The 20,769-nt window shown below is 31.4% G+C and overlaps 2 protein-coding genes and 1 non-coding gene across 3 annotated transcripts; 2 read left to right on the forward strand and 1 right to left on the reverse strand.

Moving 5' to 3' along the window:
* The first annotated feature begins 282 nt into the window (after positions 1-282).
* LOC105772697 (bifunctional dihydroflavonol 4-reductase/flavanone 4-reductase) lies at positions 283-4,521 on the forward strand. Its single transcript, XM_012594112.1, has 6 exons — positions 283-500; positions 834-1,003; positions 1,602-1,796; positions 2,473-2,632; positions 3,155-3,347; positions 4,203-4,521. Exons 1-6 carry the CDS (start codon positions 383-385, stop codon positions 4,420-4,422), a joined length of 1,056 nt encoding a protein of 351 aa, XP_012449566.1. The 5' UTR covers positions 283-382; the 3' UTR covers positions 4,423-4,521.
* A 482-nt stretch (positions 4,522-5,003) lies between these two features.
* On the forward strand, positions 5,004-5,084 carry TRNAL-CAA (transfer RNA leucine (anticodon CAA)). Its single transcript has one exon. It is a non-coding gene; the product is annotated as a tRNA-Leu (tRNA).
* A 1,886-nt stretch (positions 5,085-6,970) lies between these two features.
* LOC105772698 (auxilin-like protein 1) lies at positions 6,971-12,972 on the reverse strand. Its single transcript, XM_012594113.2, has 8 exons — positions 12,513-12,972; positions 9,143-12,206; positions 8,990-9,056; positions 8,743-8,840; positions 8,595-8,660; positions 8,410-8,499; positions 8,071-8,247; positions 6,971-7,168 (listed from the first exon to the last, which is right to left on the reverse strand). The coding sequence occupies exons 1-8, from the start codon at positions 12,836-12,838 to the stop codon at positions 7,133-7,135; spliced, it is 3,924 nt and encodes a 1,307-aa protein (XP_012449567.1). The 5' UTR covers positions 12,839-12,972; the 3' UTR covers positions 6,971-7,132.
* Positions 12,973-20,769: the final 7,797 nt, after the last annotated feature.

The raw sequence follows: 20,769 nt of genomic DNA on the forward strand, positions 1-20,769 counted from the left end.
CTCGATTCGAAATTTTTTTTATTTAATTCAACTTAATTTAATCGAATACACATCCCTATCAAAGACAACACAAAGCTACCCCCGTTACGGCGTGACCTACCAACCAAGCACGTGAATATCGGTAAGTTGACCACGTGCGTTTAACCAAATTGTTGGGAGTTGGTTGTTAGATAAGAAAGAAAAAAACATCACCAAAAACTAGAACTGAATCATTGACTTTGAAGGTCCCCTTTTTATTACAGGCAGATACCCACTCACCCCCCAAATCTCTTTATATACATGTTTCCGACACACTTTTATCACACAAGATAAAACAGTACTTTGTTTTTGAGCTCCAAAACTGAAAAAACTCTCCAATTTTTATCAAATCTTCTAGACAACGATGGGATCTGAATCTCAAGTTGTTTGTGTTACTGGTGCCTCTGGGTTCATTGGTTCATGGCTGGTCATGAGGCTACTCGAACACGGTTACACTGTCCGCGCCACCGTCCGTGATCCCGGTTCGTTTCCCTTTTTATTTTCGATACACGTTTCTCTAGATATGTTGGCGTAGTTTTTGAGGTCACAGCAAGCCATTTCCATAGTAAAAATAATGATCCGTTTTTGTTATTAAAATCATGGTTTCAATATGGTCAGGAGTTCGATCTCCAGTTGATACTCTTAACTTCGATAAAATAATAATAATGGTTTCTACAAGCTAAACTTTAAACCTTAAAAAAATAATGCTTTTGGCTTTTAAAGATATTTACTTTTATAATATATATGTGTTTTTTTTTAAGTAATGTTAAACTAACTGTAAATACAGTGAAACTAATTTTTTCCCATATAAATAGATAATCAAAAGAAGGTAAAGCACTTGCTTGATCTACCAAAAGCCAACACCCATTTGACATTGTGGAAAGCTGATTTATCTGAAGAAGGAAGCTTTGATGCAGCCATTAATGGCTGTTGTGGTGTCTTCCATGTTGCCACTCCAATGGATTTTGAGTCCAAGGACCCTGAGGTTGGTTTTCCTTTTACACTGATGTATTTGCATGTCTGTTGTATATAATATATATTATATAAAGCATTTTTAAATAATATATATTTTCATTTAAAATACTTTATACAATATATAATATATAACAATCTATTTGTACAATTAATATTTTAACAATTCAATCGTCATGTTTAATATTTCATTCGTATGAATCATACATGTCAAATTTGATATTATTTAAAAATTTTAATTATTTATTTTATGTAAAAATATATAGTATTTTAGATCTATATGATAGATATATTAGATTAGTTTCAAAATTTGCATGCTTGACAAGCACAATTATATCAATAAATTCAACAACTGAATCGTTAAAATATTACATCATTATAAGCAAATCTCTATTACTAATTTTTATATATTACCATATGTTATATATGATAGTAACTAATGGATGGAAACCATTATGATAAGTCTAAAAATGGGTAACTTTTTTGGCCCTTTGGTGATCAAAACATTATATTGTAAAAAGGGGTGTGTCTGCAAATAGCAACCCTATTTTGCTAGAATTTTTTTTTTTACTTTTTTACTGCTGAGTTGATTTTTTCTCTTTTTTTGGCAGAATGAAGTGATAAAGCCAACAATAAATGGAGTATTGGATATAATGAAAGCATGCATCAAAGCAAAGACAGTAAAAAAATTGATTTTCACATCATCAGCTGGAACTGTCAATGTTGAAGAACACCAAGGAACTGTTTATGATGAAAGTAATTGGAGTGATTTGGAATTTGTCTATGCCAAGAAAATGACTGGATGGGTTAGTTTCTCTCTTTTTCTTTTTTAAATAATTATTATTCGGTACATCGATAATAAAATGTTTAAAATGTTAGAACCGGATTCGACCGGTTGAATCGTGAACTGATATGGATCAATCGAACTGATTAAAAATCGATTGAACCAACAGTTGAACCGAATTTTTATTTGTTATATTTTTTAATCAAACCGATCGGATTGATAAAACGATGGGTTCACTAATCTTGTCAGTTCGATCATTTTTTGGGAAAGAAAAGGTGGTTGGCAGGCAGTAACCCCCAAATAAATTTCTAACTATTTTGCAGGTCTCAGCATTTATTAATAAACAAAAAAACTGTTTTTTGTTTGGTACTTCAAATTTTCAAGTTAAGCATCCATAATAAAAAAGGATTATTTATGTGTTTGGGACCCTTATTCTTTTAATTTTCTTTAAATACTATAAGGTAAAATTGTATTTAATCATTCTAAAATTATAATTAATTAAAGGTCATATTTTAAAACCCGAATCGTATTTATAGATGAAATTCCGATTAATGAATTTATTAATCTCAACAATTTTTATTTTACTATCTCGACTCTTTCTATATTACATTTCTGACTTCGCCCCTACAGATACGAATTTTGTTTAATTAAAATTGGTTTTTTTTAAACTGAAATTCATTTTCTTTTATGGTTTGTAGATGTATTTTGTCTCCAAGACATTGGCTGAGCAAGCTGCCTGGAAGTTTGCAAAGGAGAATAACTTGGATCTCATCACTATAATTCCAACTCTTGTCATTGGTCCATTTCTTATGCCTTCAATGCCACCTAGTCTAATTACTGGCCTTTCACCCCTTACTGGTAAGTAGATCTTAAACATTAAGTTTTGAGGGGTTTAATTAATAATTTTTAAAAAGGTTTTTTAGGGATTTAATAATTTTTTTTAAAAAAACTTAGTTGGTCTAATTAAAACTTAAAAACTTCGAAGGTTTAATGAGAACTTACAAAATTTAGTTGGTCTAAGTGGACCACTTAGTCCATGAATACCTCTAGCTCCCTACTCCTACGGACAGTCAATCCCTATTCTTTAAGGATATATACAAGGACAAAGGAAGGGGGAGGCAAGGACCTTGGTACTCTTAAAATAAAAATTTATGCTTTTAGCTCTTGAAAATTTATAAAATTTTAAGTAAATAAATGGTAAACTTATAGTTTGGCCTCCTCAAAAATGATTAAATTTTAATCTAGTCCTTCTAAATACTATGATGAAATTACATTTTAACTCTCATAAAAATATATAACTCGACCTCGACCCTAAGAAAAAAGTTCCGGCGATATAATATATATATATTGATTTTTGCATGATTTTATGTAATAATGCAGGGAATGAAGCTCATTATGGTATCATTAGGCAAGGGCAGTTTGTGCACTTGGATGATCTCTGCATGTCTCACATATTCTTGTTTGAAAACCCTAAAGCTGAAGGCAGATACATTTGCTCCTCCCATGAGGCCACCATTGTTGAGCTTGCCAAAATGCTAAGAGAAAAATACCCAGACTACAATATTCCTACTGAGTAAGCCCATTTTTTTAAATCAAGTTCTTAATTTTCGTTGCTTTTTTGGAATAGCCAAGTTCTAATCCAAACTCAAAAACTTGATACGATTAATCAAAGTTCAAATCCGAAGCAACTTGATTCAATAATAAAAACTCCACAACCCAAACCAGATATTATCAAATCATAATGACAGTGGTGGAATGTGGCATTAAGTTTTGAGGGCTTAATTAAAAGTTTCAAAAACTTTAAGGTTTATTACATTTTAAAAAATGGGGGGTTTAATGACATTTTTCAAAAAAACTAAGGGTCTGGCTAAATTTTTTTTTAAATTGAGAAAATTAATGAGAATTTTTAAAATTTTAGAGAATTTAATCAAAATTTTTGAAACTTTTGTAGAGCTTAATTGGAACTTTTAGAAATTTTGGGAGTCAGTGAAATTTTCAAAACTTTGTGGGTCTTATTAAAATTTTAAAAACTTTTGAGTTTTAATGAGACTTTTCAAAAAAAATTAAGGGACTAATTAATTTTTTATTTTCAAAATTTTGTAAAGCTTGATTAAAATTTTTAGAAATTTTTCGAGTCTTAAGTAAAATTTTCAAAAATTTTGAAGAACTTACTGATAATTTTCTAAATTTTTGAGAGGTCCCACTCTAGCTCTCTTCATTTCACTCCTAATAATAACTTAAACTAGAATGGTCCAGACTCAAAATAACTCGAACTCGAATGTCAAATCAAAATAAATCAAATCTCAAATCGACCGTAACTTAAAACTATCCAAAAAATTTAAAACCCGATTTAAACAACCCACCCAATTATAACCCTAATAGGTAGCTTGTCTAATTGCTTATATGAATGTTTTTGTTACATGATCAGGTTCAAAGATGCAGATGAAAACTTGGGAAATGTGGTCTTCAATTCCAAGAAGCTGTTGGATTTAGGGTTTCAATTTAAGTACAGCTTGGAAGACATGTTTGTCGGAGCTGTGGAGACATGTCATGAAAAAGGGTTAATTGCACCTCCAACAAAGATTGAGAATGCAATAAATCGTGATACCATTGCTTCTATTGAGACACCAACCAGTGTTAAATGTTAGAACAATATCTATCTATATCATGGATGTATCACCATTGTCATGTTAAGGGCTTTGGCGTCTTTTTTTTGAATTAAAATAAAGATTTTCGTTTGGATCTCACCCTTTTAGTCGTTATCAAAGAAAAAAATTTATATGTTCTTTGGATTTTCTAGGGTTTGTTTCTAAGAATTAGGTTGCATGATTATAATTTTATATATAATTGGTAAATATATTTTTATGCACCGACAACACAACAAAACTTACCATTGAATTTTGAAAGGTCTAATTAAATTTTTTTTTTTAAATGAGGACTTATTGTGTGATTAGTTCGTCAGTGTCAAAAATATAGAATTTGAGTAGGCAAGTGAAGATTAAATCAAACTAATTCCTTTTTTTTTTTTAAGTAAAGTTATATTTCTGTCAGAGAACAATATGAATGGTATATCATGTTTTATCAACGCACTAAACGGGTTATACGATATCTCTAATGTGGAAGTAGGCCAACATTTCTATTGGCAAATAGCAGGTTTCCAAGTCCATGCCCAAGTACTTATTACTTTTTGGGTTGTAATTGCTCGTGGAATATGATTCACTTTCAAGATGCCTTGATGGTGAAATGGTAAACACATGAGACTCAAAATCTCGTGCTAAAGAGCGTGGAGGTTCGAGTCCTCTTCAAGGCATAATATTGAGAATGCTTATTGAATTGGAATAAGTTCGGTAGCGGATCACGAGATCTTGGTGATCTTCTCTATCTAATGAATGGGCAGTCCGCTTTGAAATCACTCGCCCTACACCCACCCCGAGTATATGCTTCAACAGGAATCACGCACACAAGGGTAGATTGATACAATATAAACCTCTGGTAAAATGCCCCCCGGTAACCAAGCAGATAAAGTACATTACATAGCCCGTTTTAGGGATTGGCGACTTACCAATTCCGTGACTTTGGCACTAGACATTCCAAAAATGGGTGTTATCAAATCGGGTGAATTCAATAATAGACGTCTGGTGGCATTCCAGCTTTCCTTCTCCTTTCAGGACCTATCCGAAAGAGAATCCAACGCTTCTCGCTCGTGAAAAAATTTTCAAAAAAATGTTATAATGTACAAAATCAAATTTAACAGTAAAAATGGAAAAAGATATTTTAAAAGATCTATACAAAGGTTAATTTCCCATTTTTTAGGAGCAAAATGCAATTCATCTTCTAATACAAAAGCTTTCGAGTCAAATTGAAAGAAAAATTTTTGAGTTAATCAAGTTGACAAGACCTATTTTATCTAGACCTAATCATGGGTCGGGCCACCTGGCCCGGCCTGAAGGCCCGCCCAAAATGTGGGAGGGTTTGGCAAAAATATAAGCCCGAAAAATGGGTTTGGGAAAAAAAATAAGACACATTTAAAAAATGGGCCAGGCCTCGGGTAAGGCATTTGTGGCCTAGCCCCGACCCGGCCTGAATCTGCTCTTTTTTTGTTTTTGTTTTTGAATGTTACTTTCTTGTTGTTTTCTCCATATTTTGCTACATTTTACTATTATGTTGCTACTAGTTTGTTGTTATTGTTTGGATATTATATAAAACTTATTTTATTGTTAATTTTATTATTATTTTAAAGACATTTGTTAATTTTGTTATTATTTTAGAACATTTGCTTGTTAAGTTGCATTTATCTTAGTGTTATTTAAGTTTATATATTTTTTAAATTTTATTTTAAATTTGTAAATTTGTTGGGAAATATTTATTTTGATGTTTTTAGTATTTTTGATGTATTATATATATTTAAAAATTATATAAAAATAATATAAAAATTAATTCTGGCAAATCGGGTCAAACCCAGGTTTTATCACTTTTATCCGGGTCGGGCTTGGGCAAAATTTTAAGCTCATTTTTCAGGCCGAGCCCGGGCCTAGTAAATGGTCCTGAATTTTTAGTTGAGCCCAACCCAGCCTATGAGCACCTCTAATTTTATCATCTCCGCTCGATTTAAAAAAAAAATTTGAATGAAATAAAACTCGAGTCAAATCAAGTAAAATTATTTGAGTTAAATTAAAAATTAAATATGTCAAATTAAAATATTGTCATCATATAACTAATTTCATATCGAGTATATAAATTTGAAACAATATATATTTGAAAATATTTTCAAAACAAAATAAAAAATACTTTAGTATGATAAACATAATAATTAATTAACTTATTTAAGTTCCAAAATTATTATTTTAAAAAAATTAAAATTTTAATTTTCTTTATATATTTTTTAAAAATTAAAACTTTTATAATTTAAAAAATAATTTTTTATAAATATTTTGAATTTTAAAAATCATTTTGAATTTTTGAAAATTATTTCAATTTTTTGTATTTTTATTGTGAGAGATCAATTTGCTCATTTTAAAATTGACAAGAACAAAAGGAATATTTACACAAATTTATTATTCAAATTATTCAAATTATTTGAATTGTAAAATTCAACTCAACTCGAACTCAAATTATTCGAGTAACTCAAATAACCCAATTCAATTAACTCAAAATTCAAAACTTTTTCGACTTTTATTGTGTAAAAGGCATTGAAGCTTTTAAATTCAAAAATATATTAGAGTTCATGTGAAAATGATATATAATATAATCCAATTTTCAAATGATGTACATTGAAGCCTTTTTTTTCTTTTCCATTTCAATAGGGCACTAAAACATTAACTAATATATATGGCAGCACCCTCCATGGAAACCCAATCTCTACCTTTCTTCTGCACTAAATCGGTTCCAAGCCTCCTGTACATTTCACATATATAATAGCATACATACACATAAAATTAGAAACTTCAGATGAACTAGGAATGTAACAACTCAATTTCTGTTTTCTTTTATTGTAGGTTAAACTATGATTTTGGTCGGATTTAGTCTATCTACTTTAACCTTACATAGTTTTATAGATAAATGTATTTGGCAGATCCCTTTATTACAAGGACCAAATCAAATTAGTCCTGTTTAATAATAGGTTAATTTAGTCCTTCTACTATTTAAAAACCAAATAAATCCAAATTTTATAGTTTAAAAATGGCATTTATTGTTAACAGAGTAAATATTTTGAATGCTTTTTATGGTTCTAGAGTTGAATTGCAAATGAAAAAATAATATTTTGAAACCCTATTTGATTATTTTTATAGTATAGTAATTAAATTGATACATTTAATGGTAGAGGGACTAATTTGATCTAGTCCCTATAATAGAGGGACTTGGAAGGTACTTTCACCTAGTTTTATCCCTACCATGCTTAATGTTATACTTTAGTACAAATCACTAACACCATTAAAAATTCAGTGAAACCGATATAGAACTTTTTCATAAAAAGTCCAAATCATTATGTTGGGCTGGAAATTTTCTTTTAAATGAAAAATTAGTCAAAAATATTTATAATCAAAATTTCACTATTGAAAAGATATAGGGAATTTTAGGTTTCTGAGGTTTTTCTAAATTACACCAACTAACAGTTCCTTTAACCATGTTAGTGATATGGACTAAGGCATAGTAGTAGAATCAAATTATGTCAAATTATAAGGACAAGGACAAATCCTATAATTTAACCTTTTGTTGTCTTGTTTCCCTAGCTCAATATAAGAAATAAATAAGAATAAATCAATGAAAGCTTTGGTTAAAGAAGGAAAGCAACAAACCTTGAGAAGATCAAAAACTTTCTCGCAAATGTACTTTTGTTGTATGTTAGCACCTCGTTGCTGCAACTTATCAGGATGAACACACAGTGTAGCTTTTCTATATGCTTTCTTTACAGCTGCAGTGCCTAGAATATCCGTAAGCGATATTGGCTGCCAACCGCTATCAGGGCCAAGGATCTGCCAGCAATGCAAAAATTCAGTTAAACTAGGGCGTCCTAAGTAGTATATAGCCAAATATCTCCAACCCCATGGCCACAGGCCACAGTGTAAATGTCAAAAGATTTAATCCTACCATTGTATGATGTATTTATGAACAAAAATAGAAAAGCTGTTACATACATATTGTAATGTCGATAAGAGTGCACGTAAATTTCCTTGCTTCCCACTTAACCACCTTTTGACTTCAGCATCCAGAGTTTCTGCTAACCTCTGCAATATAAATTACGATCCAAAATTGTTAGACAAGAACAGAAACCGGCCTCATTGTGAAAAGATTTATTGTTTCATTTGAATGTATAAGTTACATTTCTTTCAGCTTGTTCTTTCTGAGCAAGAAGATCACGCTCGTTCTTCTCTGCAAGTGCTTTGGCCTGGAAACAAAAGAAAGTGAGATTCTCAATACTAGTCGCAAAATCCGTACCGGATAAGCGACAAAGATAGTAGAAGGCATACCGCTCGTTCTGCTGTCCTTTGATGCCTTTCCAACCTAGCTTTACATCTTTGAGCTGATTCACCAACAGCTCCATCTGACTCCTCAGAATATTTTGAAGCTTCATGAAGCAAATAAAGATGATTCAGAATTTAAGGGTTTTCCTTTCTTTTGCCCAAACAAGTAATTTAATCATCACAGAAAAAAAAGTGCCGTTTCTGTTTTGCCAAGTCCATGCAGGATATCTTTAAATACCAGTTTACCACATACCACTCTGGTTTGAAGAATTAGGATATCTGGAAGTTGCAGGAGGACATGAGCCTTTGTATCGGGAATCCTGCAAAATATTCCAGTAATCATTTCTTTGCCCTTTTGTGCCATTTCAGCAAAGAGGAAAAATGGATGACAAAAGAAGACACTCACATAAGATTGGTAGCTGTGCTTTGAATCAGAGAACTTTTCAGCCTGGTTCCTGGCTCCAAGGGAAGCCTTTTCGGACAAAGCTTTCTCCAAGGCACGCTGCCGGGCCTCTGCAGTTGCTCTCTCTACTGCAGCACGCTCAGCTTTAAGTTTCGCTTCCATAAATGTCTTATCATTGGTATCAGCAGAATGCTTGACTGACTCTCCTTGGGTTGTTTCAGCCTTTACCTTACGCTGTGCTTCTATATTCGTTCTTCCAGCAGCAGCCCTCTCCCGGGCTTCAGCAAAGGCCCTTTCACGAGCTTCACGAATAGCTCTTTCAACAGCTATTCTCTCCTTTTCTTTTTCTTTTACCTTTTCCTTTTTCCTTTCTCTCTCTTTTGCTTCATCTACTCTTTTTTGTTCTTCCCTAACTAGCTTAACTTCTTCCTCGGAAGCATTTTCGGTTTCCCTCTCTTCCTTCATCAGGGTTTTAGGAGAATTTTCCTCTTCGTATTCTGTACTTTGGCCTGCTTCAATCTCATGACCTATTTGTGTGGCTTCATTTTTATCGCCAAACTCGCAATGTAACTGGGAATCAACGAATCTTACCTCATCAGTGTGTTCAAAGCTATACTTGTTCTCTTCCTGTTTCAAACAAACGACAGCCTCCCTTACATCTTCTGATTTACAAGCCAGTTCTTCAACATGCTTCTCCATGGTGAAGGTTTTTTCAGACTTCTCGGAATGCTGCTCATAGTGATCTTTCTCAAATGTTACGTCAGCTGGATCAACATCTATACTGCTTCTTTCGAAATTAGATGCATCTGCTGTATTTTCTGCTTGCCACTTAATCTCATCAGGTTTCAAGTTGCTTTCAGCCAAGTCAGACTTATCAAATTCCAGGTTTTCTTCCAAGTTAGTAGCCATTTCGTCTGCTTCTGAATTTATTTCAGTTTCTTTACACTCACTATAAGCTTTGCATCCTTCCACAATCCCTTCATTTTCTTCATTACAAAGGAACTCTGGAGTCGTTTCACAGCTGTCTTCACTAATAGAGGGCTCCAGAGTTTCACCTAGATAGTTAATTTCATTGCTATTGGATGCATTATCAGCTACTTTAAGGTCTTCCCAATAGCAGTCTAGAGCATCTTCCCTTGCTTCAGTCATCTCATCTGCTTCTTGATTGGTCTGGTTTTGCACCTCTTCAGTTCCCACACTCTCAGAAGCCATCATCTGTCCCTCATCCGCTGCTTCCATCTGATAAGCATCTTCAAGCAATTCTACATTCTCTTCAGCCTCCATAAATTCCTCATTGCCCAACGAATCACCATTTTCTTCAAGTTTCCTCATTTCTTCCTCATGATCAAAAGCATCATCTCTAGGATCAATTATTACCGGTTCCTTCATTTTGTCAGACATTTGCTCATTGTCTTCTCTATCACAAGCATCTTCCTCTTCATTGTTTTCTTCTGGTCTACAAGCCGCACTAACTTCCTCCTTCAGTTCTGATATCTCAAAAGCTTCTTCAGATATCTCCTCAAATTTTTCCTGTACAGAAACATCTTCTAACAGCATCTCATTCTTTTCCTTCTCGGAAACATTTTCTTCCTGTTCAATCTTATGCTGATGTTTCTCCTCCATATCCAACCCTTCCTTAGCAACTGTTAATCTCTCCAAATCGTCAGTATCCTTTACTTCTTCCATTTCAACCTTTTTCTCATCTTCTATTGGTTGCTCTGGATCTTCTGATTTCCTTTCACATGGTTCTAGTTCATTGCACACGTTCTCTTCAGTTTCCTCCCACTGTTCACCAAATCTTAGTTCAGTTTCATCTTCTTTCGTATCATGAAACTCTACATCAGGCACTGATTCATGCAGACATTCCTCGTTATCAAAAAACTCTCTCAATTCATCTATTTTCTTCTTCAGCTCAGTAGCTTCCTCAACAACTTCTGGTTCCTCGTTATATTCTTCTGGTTTGTCGAAGGTTGTCTTCTCTTCTCCCTCATGTTCATTCAGATCCTGGGTTACATCCTTTTCCCTTTCTCCGTCTTTTGCGGCTTCCCTTTTCTCCACTTCATCTTGTCTACAATCAGCCTGCAGAGATATGAAATCCTTTGCACATGTTTCTCCAGCAGCTTCTCTTGCAACGAAACCTCTCTTCTCGTCTTCTAATTCAGCAGCCACTTGGTGAACTTTGATCACATTTTGCATTTTTACTCCATCAGAAGTTTGCTGAGAAGCTACTATCTTTTCACTAGTCTCCTGAGCTTTATCTTCCCTGAAATTATTTTGTTTGACAGTATCTTTACTCTTCTTTCTCTCCTCACTAGTCGAACTACCATTAGATCGGGGTTTGACCCGTCCCATATAACCTTTTCTTCTTTCCATTATTTCTTTTGCAACTTTTAACCTAGCTTGAGCCTCCTCTATTGCTTTCTTCACTGCTGCTGCAGAAGTAGCAGCAACTGAATTCACATCCAATTCATCATCAAAGTAAGGGGGAGAAGAAACACCCATATCACAATCCAAAGATTGACTCCTCGGAACCCCAAACTTCAAAGAATCACGATTGTTAACACCATTGTTATATGACATGCTTGAAGCTCGCTTCACTTTTGAAGGAGGTGTTCCATGGCCAAAATCATAGGTCCCAAATAGAACATCGTTACAATCAGACCCATTACTTTTAGGCTCGCTATGGAACTGATCCACACCTTTCAAGGTCTCTTTACCAACACCACAAGCTTGAACATCAGACGCTGGTTTCTCACAATGTACACCATCATCCCCTTTCCCCCCACCTAACTTTTCAGTGCCATAAGGCTCATTTACAGCAGAAGAAACCGGGTCCTCCCTCGGCGGAGCTATGTTTTCATCAACAACACAAGTGAAACCAGGAACAGCTACATGTATTGTTCCATTCGTCCCATTTTTGCTTCCGAGGCTACTTTTATTATACGACATTTTGAACTGCTTCACACCATTACTTGATCCATGGGAAGCCTCATCGTTTGACACAACTCGATTACTTGAAGGATACGAAAACGACCCTTCCGAATGCGATTTCGTCTTAGCTGGTCTCCTACAAAATTAATCTAATTTATGCTAGATCTTTCCTCATATATATAAAGAGAAAAAAAATCACAATATTTAACGTGTTAAATTTAGCGCTACCACTTTCTAATGAATTTAGCATTCAACATTAAATGCAAAGATCAAAGGTTCAACACAACTATTCTCAAACCAAACAAGCTCTTAAAGATCAAGGTTTTACCTATACATGAAAACACAAACATATTTCAACATCCAAACACTCCCTAACACCATATTTACATATTTTAGTAACTAAATAGAAGATCAAAAAGAAAAATAAATAAAATGAACTTACTTTTTATCTCTAGTTGGTTTAGCGACGAATTCTTCATGAGAAACAGCAAAATCCACATCCCCAAAACCACCAAAAATGTTGGAATAATCAAGCTTCGAGCTAGAAACCTCGACGGAGAACTTCCTCTGGTTCAGTTCAGGGACATCGAGGAACGGAATCGAAGAACCGGAACCACCGCCGAATATCTCGGCGTAATCTTCAACGGCCGATCCAACTTTGGTTTGACCACCGAAAACGCCGTCGTACAAGCTTTTACCATTGAAACTATGGCCGTTACTAAGTTTCTTACTGAAAGATGTAGCAGCCGAAGCTCTTTGGTACTCCATTGAAATAACAAAAATAAAAATAAAAAAGAGATCTTTAGGGTTTGTTTTTCAGAGGATTTTTTTCCCTCTGTTTCACTGCAGTGTACAAGACACGAAGAGAAGAAGAAGACTCTGTGAGGATACGAGAAAATGAAAAATAAAAATTATTTGAAACGAGAAATTGAACAGAAAAAATAATACATTAGTAAATGTGGGGTATATTTGTCAGTGTACGGTGAAGGTTAAAATTTGTCATAACTCCCTGTATTTTTTGAAAATTAAGAATTTAGTCCTTATACTTTTATTTCCAAGAATTTAATCTTTTTACTTTTCAGATTTTTAAAATCAGGTCCAACCGTTAAATTTTTTCGTTAATAGCACCAGGAAACCCCAAACTATTACTTTCATTTTAAATTGGTCCTAAACTCCAAAACGTTCTAATTACAGAGGCAAACGGGCTGGCTCGGATTGGGCTTTCTTCATATTCAGATTTTTTTTAGGTCCAAATTAGCTTGGACTCTGATTTTTTGGGCTCGAAATTTTTCAAACTACGATGTTCTCAAGCTCAAGCTCTTTCAAACTCAGAATTTTTTGGGCTCAATTTTTTCAAATTCGAGCTTAGATCCGAGCCAGCAGACTTTGATGGGTTCAAATAATTTTGAATTTTTGTAAGTTATAATTTTTTTTAATTTTTTAATGTAATAATTCATTTTACTTTTATAAGATAAGAACACAGTTTCGATTTTCTCTGATTCTTATGGACTTGGGCTTTGTCAGGCTCAGGCTTGGATTTTTCTCGAGTTTGAATCTATTACAAGCTTGAGCTTTCTCAAACTTAAATTGTTATGGGCTCAAATCAGCATAGGTAAGCTTTCGGGCTCGAGCCTATTTGCCAGCTTTAGTTTTAATTACATCTCCAAACTATCAATGTTATGTCAATTAGGTCCTTTCGTTATTAAAATTGTTAATTTAACCATTAAATTAGACGTCAAATATAACATAGCTAAATTTAAAATAAAAAATTTGAAGAAATAAAACTTTGTCGCATAACTTTTAAAAGTACAAAAACTAAAATTAAAGTAAATCTGGAAAAAAAAAGCGAACAATACAAATTTTGGAAACCTTAAAACTAATATTTTTAAAATATCTATTTTATAATATTCATTTTTAAAATTTCATTTTAAACTATGTTACATAATATTTGGCGTGTCATTTATCATTTAAATTAATGATTTTAGTAACAAAAGTACCTAATTGATATAACCTCGATAATTTAGGGATGTAAATAAAATGATTTGAAGTTTAGGGACTAATTTAGAATGAGGGTCATAGCTTTGGGGATAATTGGTACAATTAACTCTAATTTTTTTCTGCAACATTTTAAAATAAAAGAGTTACTTGATAATAATAATGTAATTAAAAAATAGTATCATAATTACCATTAATTTAAAAATGATAATAGTGTTAATAGTTGGACCCAATGTTGTTTGAACTGAACTGCACCAGTTGATTAGATTGGTTGGACACAGAATTGACCGAGGTATTAATCTGAAGGACATTAAATTAGTTAACTTGAGAATTGATACAAACTTGTTAAAACGGGCAATAAACTTGTTTTAATAATTTATTTAATTGAACCAATTAGACCCATCGAGTATTGATCCAAATAAGGATATTGAATCGATTGACTTAAGAATCGGTACAAACAAGTAAAACCAAGCAGTTGAACCAAAATTTTAACATTTTTACTTTTATGATTTATTTAATTGAATCAATTAGATCAATTGGACCGATAAATCGATAGCCGGACCAGTTCGCTTCTGAAAATTTGATTGGATCTAAATTTAGAAATCTAAAAAGTAAAAAAGATTAAATCTTTGAAAATAAAAATATAAGAACTAAATTCTAAATTTTTGAAGAATAGAGAGAGTTATCGGATATTTCAACTGTAAATTAAATTTAAGAAATTATTAAATAAAAAATAAAAAGGAAAAAAAAGGGGCGAATGGAGGGAAAGATGAAAAGGAAGTGACCGGGAAAAGCCGGTGGAGAAAGGGGGTAATTGGGGGATCACATTTCTCGATGATCAAGTGAGCAGCTTTTCTTTTTAATAAGTTGTCGTTTTACGAGAACTAGAATGTCGTCTTCCCAGGCTCCAACCTGTCACCAACCAACCATTCCACGCCGACGCCGTGGTCAATGAAAGGGTAGTTTGAGGTCACGTTATTGCTCCTATTTTTTCTTTTTTCTTCAAATATTTGCATTTAATATTCTCTCCAGTTTTTTAATTTCATCGATAATGTTTCAAATAATTTTTTATTTAATTGTATCTTTATATATGGTTTTTAATCATTCTTTTATCTTTTATTTTCGGATTTTGTTTTGAGAGTGGTTGAAGGCTAAGTTGTTAAGGTCCAAATCGGTAATCGAATTAATTAAGCTATCAATTTTTGATTTATTGGTTTTCTTTTTGATTGAATAAATTATTAAAATTTATAAATAAAGATAAGAAAATTGATTTAAATGGTTCAATCGTCAATTCAACTAAGGCTATTTAAATTGGATCAGTTGATCGAATCAATTGGACCGAGAACTAATTAGGGTACTAGTCCAGGGAATGGCATTAAATCGCTTGACTCGAAAACCGGTACAAACCAGTTGAACCGACAAAAGATCGATAGAACTAGATTTTTAATATATTTTATTTTTATGAATTTTTAATAATTTATTTAATCAAACTAGATATATTTGTTAGATCGACAAACCAATGGCCTGACCAATTTGACTACCAGTCCGATTCTGAAAACTTTGAGTTAAACTGATTTTTTTAACCCAATTCAACTAATTTGTATCAATTTGCGGATCAACCAATCTAACCCCTTATTCCAAATTAGTACACCGACTGGCCCAATCCAAATTTTGAAAACAATGCAAATTGTCATTTCACTCTATTTCCCCTTGTTTGGGGGTTAATAAGTAAGGTTCCTTCTAGAGTTTAAAGACACCTCAAGTTTACACTCTCAAGTTATGGTCGAAGAGACAGTTTCATAACCCTCAAAATGAAGTGATGGGAGCGGTTCTTTGTGTGATGTGGTGACATTATCGATCCAACACTTTGGATCTTTCTTTGTTGGAGTTTTGATCGGGTCATTACTTGATATATTGGCGAGCATTTTTCTTTTATTTTACTATGAGAACTTTGTGCCTTGCAAGTTGAAGTGTAAATGAATTGTCTTTTTGTTTCCAAGTATCTTAAAGATTGGGATACTTAATTTGCCAAATCAAATCTCTGTTTTTATTTTTGTGTCTCGGATGTTTTATTTGATTCGTTAGCTTTTTCTTATGTAGTTTATTCGGGTAATAAAATTACAGACTATCTTATCCATGTGGATTTAAAGGGTGAGGATATTCTTATATTTGGGTTTGCTTACTCTCCCTCTATTCACGATCTTATAATTAATAATACTTCAAATTATGAATGAATGATTGGCCTTAAAAAAAGTTTCGAGTTTGTGATTATCATGTTTTTGTTGCCTAATACAATATTTAATCATAATCTTTAAAAGATACAAGTCAAAATTATCAACACAACGAAACACATTAACTATTATAAAAGCTTGTTAAACCCATCGTTAATGTTTCTAACAGATAGCAACTTAGACCTACTTGTGAAGTTTTTACTTCATTTTCAATATAACATTTAGGGACATTTGGTTCATGAAATGTAATATTACTTTTGATAATAGGATTATCGAAATTTATTATTATCTTAACGCATTACTAGGTATGATATATTATCTTGTTTGGTAGAATATAAGGTTACTTAAAAGCACATTTTATAGTCATTGTTATAAAATTTATTTATTTTTAACATGTATAAATATATAAGTTAAAAACAATTTTATACATGCCAATTGTTTATTTCACCAACAATGAATATTTAAAAATTTATGATAATATTAAAAATTAGCATATATCACTCCAAATATATTAAATTGAAAATTAGTTAGGATGCGAGTTTGAAAAATAATATTGGATAAGTTGAATCACGAATTAATTAAAAAATTGGTTGCTTCTCATTTTTTTTATATGAAAATTTTAATAATTTTTTAATCAAACTGGTCTAACCGACGAATCCATGACCTGACCAATATAATTGATCTTATTCTGAAAACATTGTTTAAAAAAGAAAGAGTCCCTTTACGTTGTGCCTAGAGGTGTTCATGGGTAGGGTAGGGCTGGGTTTAAGTTTTGTTTAAACATGATATTAACATACTTTATACTTGTCCAAGCCCAACCCAATCTAACATACGGCTGCCTAAAGACTAACTTAAACCCATTTTAGGCTCACCTATATTATTTTTATTTTTAAAATTTTTTATTTTATTTTATTTAATAATTAACCATTATATATCTTTTTTTATTTATTGAATTTTTTATATAGTCATCTTAATATTATTTTAATGTTTACATTAGAATAGTATTATATACTTAATATTTATTTATTTTTTTACATGTTATAAAATACATAATATATAAAAATAGCATGATATAAAACATTATAACTTAAAAACGGTTAGGACTTAGGCATTGAATGTTAAAACCGAGCCCAACCTATATTTTAAACGAATTTAATTTTCTTACTTTAACCCTTTTTCAAATTTAATATTTTTGCACAGACCCTCTCAAATTTGAACAGACCTTTAGACCTAAATAAGTAACTCGACCCATTAACAATTGTAATCATGCCCCACAAGCACCATGATTATGTGTTTTTGCCATCTCCAAGCTTACTTGTTGGTGATTTTTATTTTTGGACAACTTTTGTCATGAATTTTGGTGATTCAATATCTCTCTTGTAATTACATTTTACAAGAGTTTAATTAATGTTAAAATATGTTATCCATTTTCATACTTTTCATAAATTTTAAATTTAATTTGTGTACTTTTATTTTTAAGAATTTAGTTTTTATATTTTTTAAATTTTAAAATTTAAGTCCAAATTAGTAACACTATAATTATTTTTGTCAAATTTGTTGGCGTGAAATTTTGAAATTAAAAAAAACTCACTTGGTAGAAATATAACTAAAAATGTAACATTGTAATGAACCTAATTTAACAATATAATTTTAATGATGTTAACAATTAGACTTGAATTTTGAATTTTGAAAAGTAGAGACTAAATTCTTACAAATAAAAGTACATGGATTAAAATCCAAAATTAAGAAGAGTACAAGGATTTATAACATCTTTTTACCTTTAATTAATTGTGGTGTTAATCCTTTATATTGTTGAAATTTTTTATTTTTTAAAACTAATATAAAGTTTTGTTTAATGGCCTATGAAAATTAATTCTTACGCGGTACATTGTTGTCCCTTCTAACAATGTCGTCTTCAGGGTTTTAATCTCATCTCTCTATTTGAAACTGCAATGTGCCATACCACTTCAATAATAGATATTTGTAATTTAAATTCTTTATTTTAATTTAACATAATTTGATCCCTTTATTTTACAATGTTATTAGTAGGTTCAAATTGATAACATTATTAGTTATTGCATTTAAATTAACAACGTGGATATTTTTCTTAAAAATTGGACCGAGAACTAATTAGGTACTAGTCCGGGAATGGCATTAAATCGCTTGACTCGAAAACCGGTACAAACCAGTTGAACCGACAAAAGATCGATAGAACTAGATTTTTAATATATTTTATTTTTATGAATTTTAATAATTTATTTAATCAAACTAGATATATTTGTTAGATCGACAAACCAATGGCTCGACCAATTTGACTACCATCCGATTCAAAACTTTGAGTTAAACTGATTTTTTAACCCAATTCAACTAATTTGTATCAATTTGCGGATCAACCAATCTAACCCTTATTCCAAATTAGTACACGACTGGCCCAATCCAAATTTTGAAAACAATGCAAATTGTCATTTCACTCTATTTCCCTTGTTTGGGGTTAATAAGTAAGGTTCCTTCTAGAGTTTAAAGACACCTCAAGTTTACACTCTCAAGTTATGGTCGAAGAGACAGTTTCATAACCCTCAAAATGAAGTGATGGGAGCGGTTCTTTGTGTGATGTGGTGACATTATCGATCCAACACTTTGGATCTTTCTTTGTTGGAGTTTTGATCGGGTCATTACTTGATATATTGGCGAGCATTTTTCTTTTATTTTACTATGAGAACTTTGTGCCTTGCAAGTTGAAGTGTAAATGAATTGTCTTTTTGTTTCCAAGTATCTTAAAGATTGGGATACTTAATTTGCCAAATCAAATCTCTGTTTTTATTTTTGTGTCTCGGATGTTTTATTTGATTCGTTAGCTTTTTCTTATGTAGTTTATTCGGTAATAAAATTACGACTATCTTATCCATGTGGATTTAAAGGGTGAGGATATTCTTATATTTGGGTTTGCTTACTCTCCTCTATTCACGATCTTATAATTAATAATACTTCAAATTATGAATGAATGATTGGCCTTAAAAAAGTTTGAGTTTGTGATTATCATGTTTTTGTTGCCTAATACAATATTTAATCATAATCTTTAAAAGATACAAGTCAAAATTATCAACACAACGAAACACATTAACTATTATAAAAGCTTGTTAAACCCATCGTTAATGTTTCTAACAGATAGCAACTTAGACCTACTTGTGAAGTTTTTACTTCATTTTCAATATAACATTTAGGGACATTTGGTTCATGAAATGTAATATTACTTTTGATAATAGGATTATCGAAATTTATTATTATCTTAACGCATTACTAGGTATGATATATTATCTTGTTTGGTAGAATATAAGGTTACTTAAAAGCACATTTTATAGTCATTGTTATAAAATTTATTTATTTTAACATGTATAAATATATAAGTTAAAAACAATTTTATACATGCCAATTGTTTATTTCACCAACAATGAATATTTAAAATTTATGATAATATTAAAAATTAGCATATATCACTCCAAATATATTAAATTGAAAATTAGTTAGGATGCGAGTTTGAAAAATAATATTGGATAAGTTGAATCACGAATTAATTAAAAATTGGTTGCTTCTCATTTTTTTATATGAAAATTTTAATAATTTTTAATCAAACTGGTCTAACGATAATCCATGACTGACCAATATAATTGATCTTATTCGAAAACATTGTTTAAAAAGAAAGAGTCCCTTTACGTTGTGCCTAGAGGTGTTCATGGGTAGGGTAGAATTTGGGTTTAAGTTTTGTTTAAACATGATATTAACATACTTTATACTTGTCCAAGCCCAACCAATCTAACATACTACGCCTAAAGACTAACTTAAACCCATTTTAGGCTCACCTATATTATTTTTATTTTAAAATTTTTATTTTATTTTATTTAATAATTAACCATTATATATCTTTTTTATTTATTGAATTTTTATATAGTCATCTTAATATTATTTTAATGTTTACATTAGAATAGTATTATATACTTAATATTTATTTATTTTTTACATGTTATAAAATACATAATATATAAAAATAGCATGATATAAAACATTATAACTTAAAAGCGGTTAGGACTTAGGCATTGAATGTTAAAACCGAGCCCAACCTATATTTTAAGCAATTTAATTTTCTTACTTTAACCCTTTTCAAATTTAATATTTTTGACAGACCCTCTCAAATTTGAACAGACCTTTAGACCTAAATAAGTAACTCGACCCATTAACAATTGTAATCATGCCCCACAAGCACCATGATTATGTGTTTTTGCCATCTCCAAGCTTACTTGTTGGTGATTTTTATTTTTGGACAACTTTTGTCATGAATTTTTGGTGATTCAATATCTCTCTTGTAATTACATTTTACAAGAGTTTAATTAATGTTAAAATATGTTATCCATTTTCATACTTTTCATAAATTTTAAATTTAATTTGTGTACTTTTATTTTTAAGAATTTAGTTTTTATA

The sequence above is a fragment of the Gossypium raimondii genome, chromosome 6, assembly GCF_025698545.1.
Source record: "Gossypium raimondii isolate GPD5lz chromosome 6, ASM2569854v1, whole genome shotgun sequence".
In the NCBI taxonomy this organism is placed as follows: Eukaryota; Viridiplantae; Streptophyta; class Magnoliopsida; order Malvales; family Malvaceae; genus Gossypium; species Gossypium raimondii.

What these genes read in the sequence shown, in the direction of transcription:
- LOC105772697 (XM_012594112.1), top strand. Translation starts at nt 383, where the DNA reads ATGGGATCTGAATCTCAAGTTGTTTGTGTTACTGGTGCCTCTGGGTTC. An exon ending in CCAAGAAAATGACTGGATGG is followed by an intron (nt 1,797 to 2,472) that starts GTTAGTTTCTCT and finishes TATGGTTTGTAG; the next exon opens with ATGTATTTTGTCTCCAAGAC. An exon ending in TGGCCTTTCACCCCTTACTG is followed by an intron (nt 2,633 to 3,154) that starts GTAAGTAGATCT and finishes GTAATAATGCAG; the next exon opens with GGAATGAAGCTCATTATGGT.
- LOC105772698 (XM_012594113.2), bottom strand. Translation starts at nt 12,838, where the DNA reads ATGGAGTACCAAAGAGCTTCGGCTGCTACATCTTTCAGTAAGAAACTT. An exon ending in AGCACAGCTACCAATCTTAT is followed by an intron (nt 9,057 to 9,142) that starts GTGAGTGTCTTC and finishes AATATTTTGCAG; the next exon opens with GATTCCCGATACAAAGGCTC. An exon ending in TCTTATCGACATTACAATAT is followed by an intron (nt 8,248 to 8,409) that starts GTATGTAACAGC and finishes CATTGCTGGCAG; the next exon opens with ATCCTTGGCCCTGATAGCGG.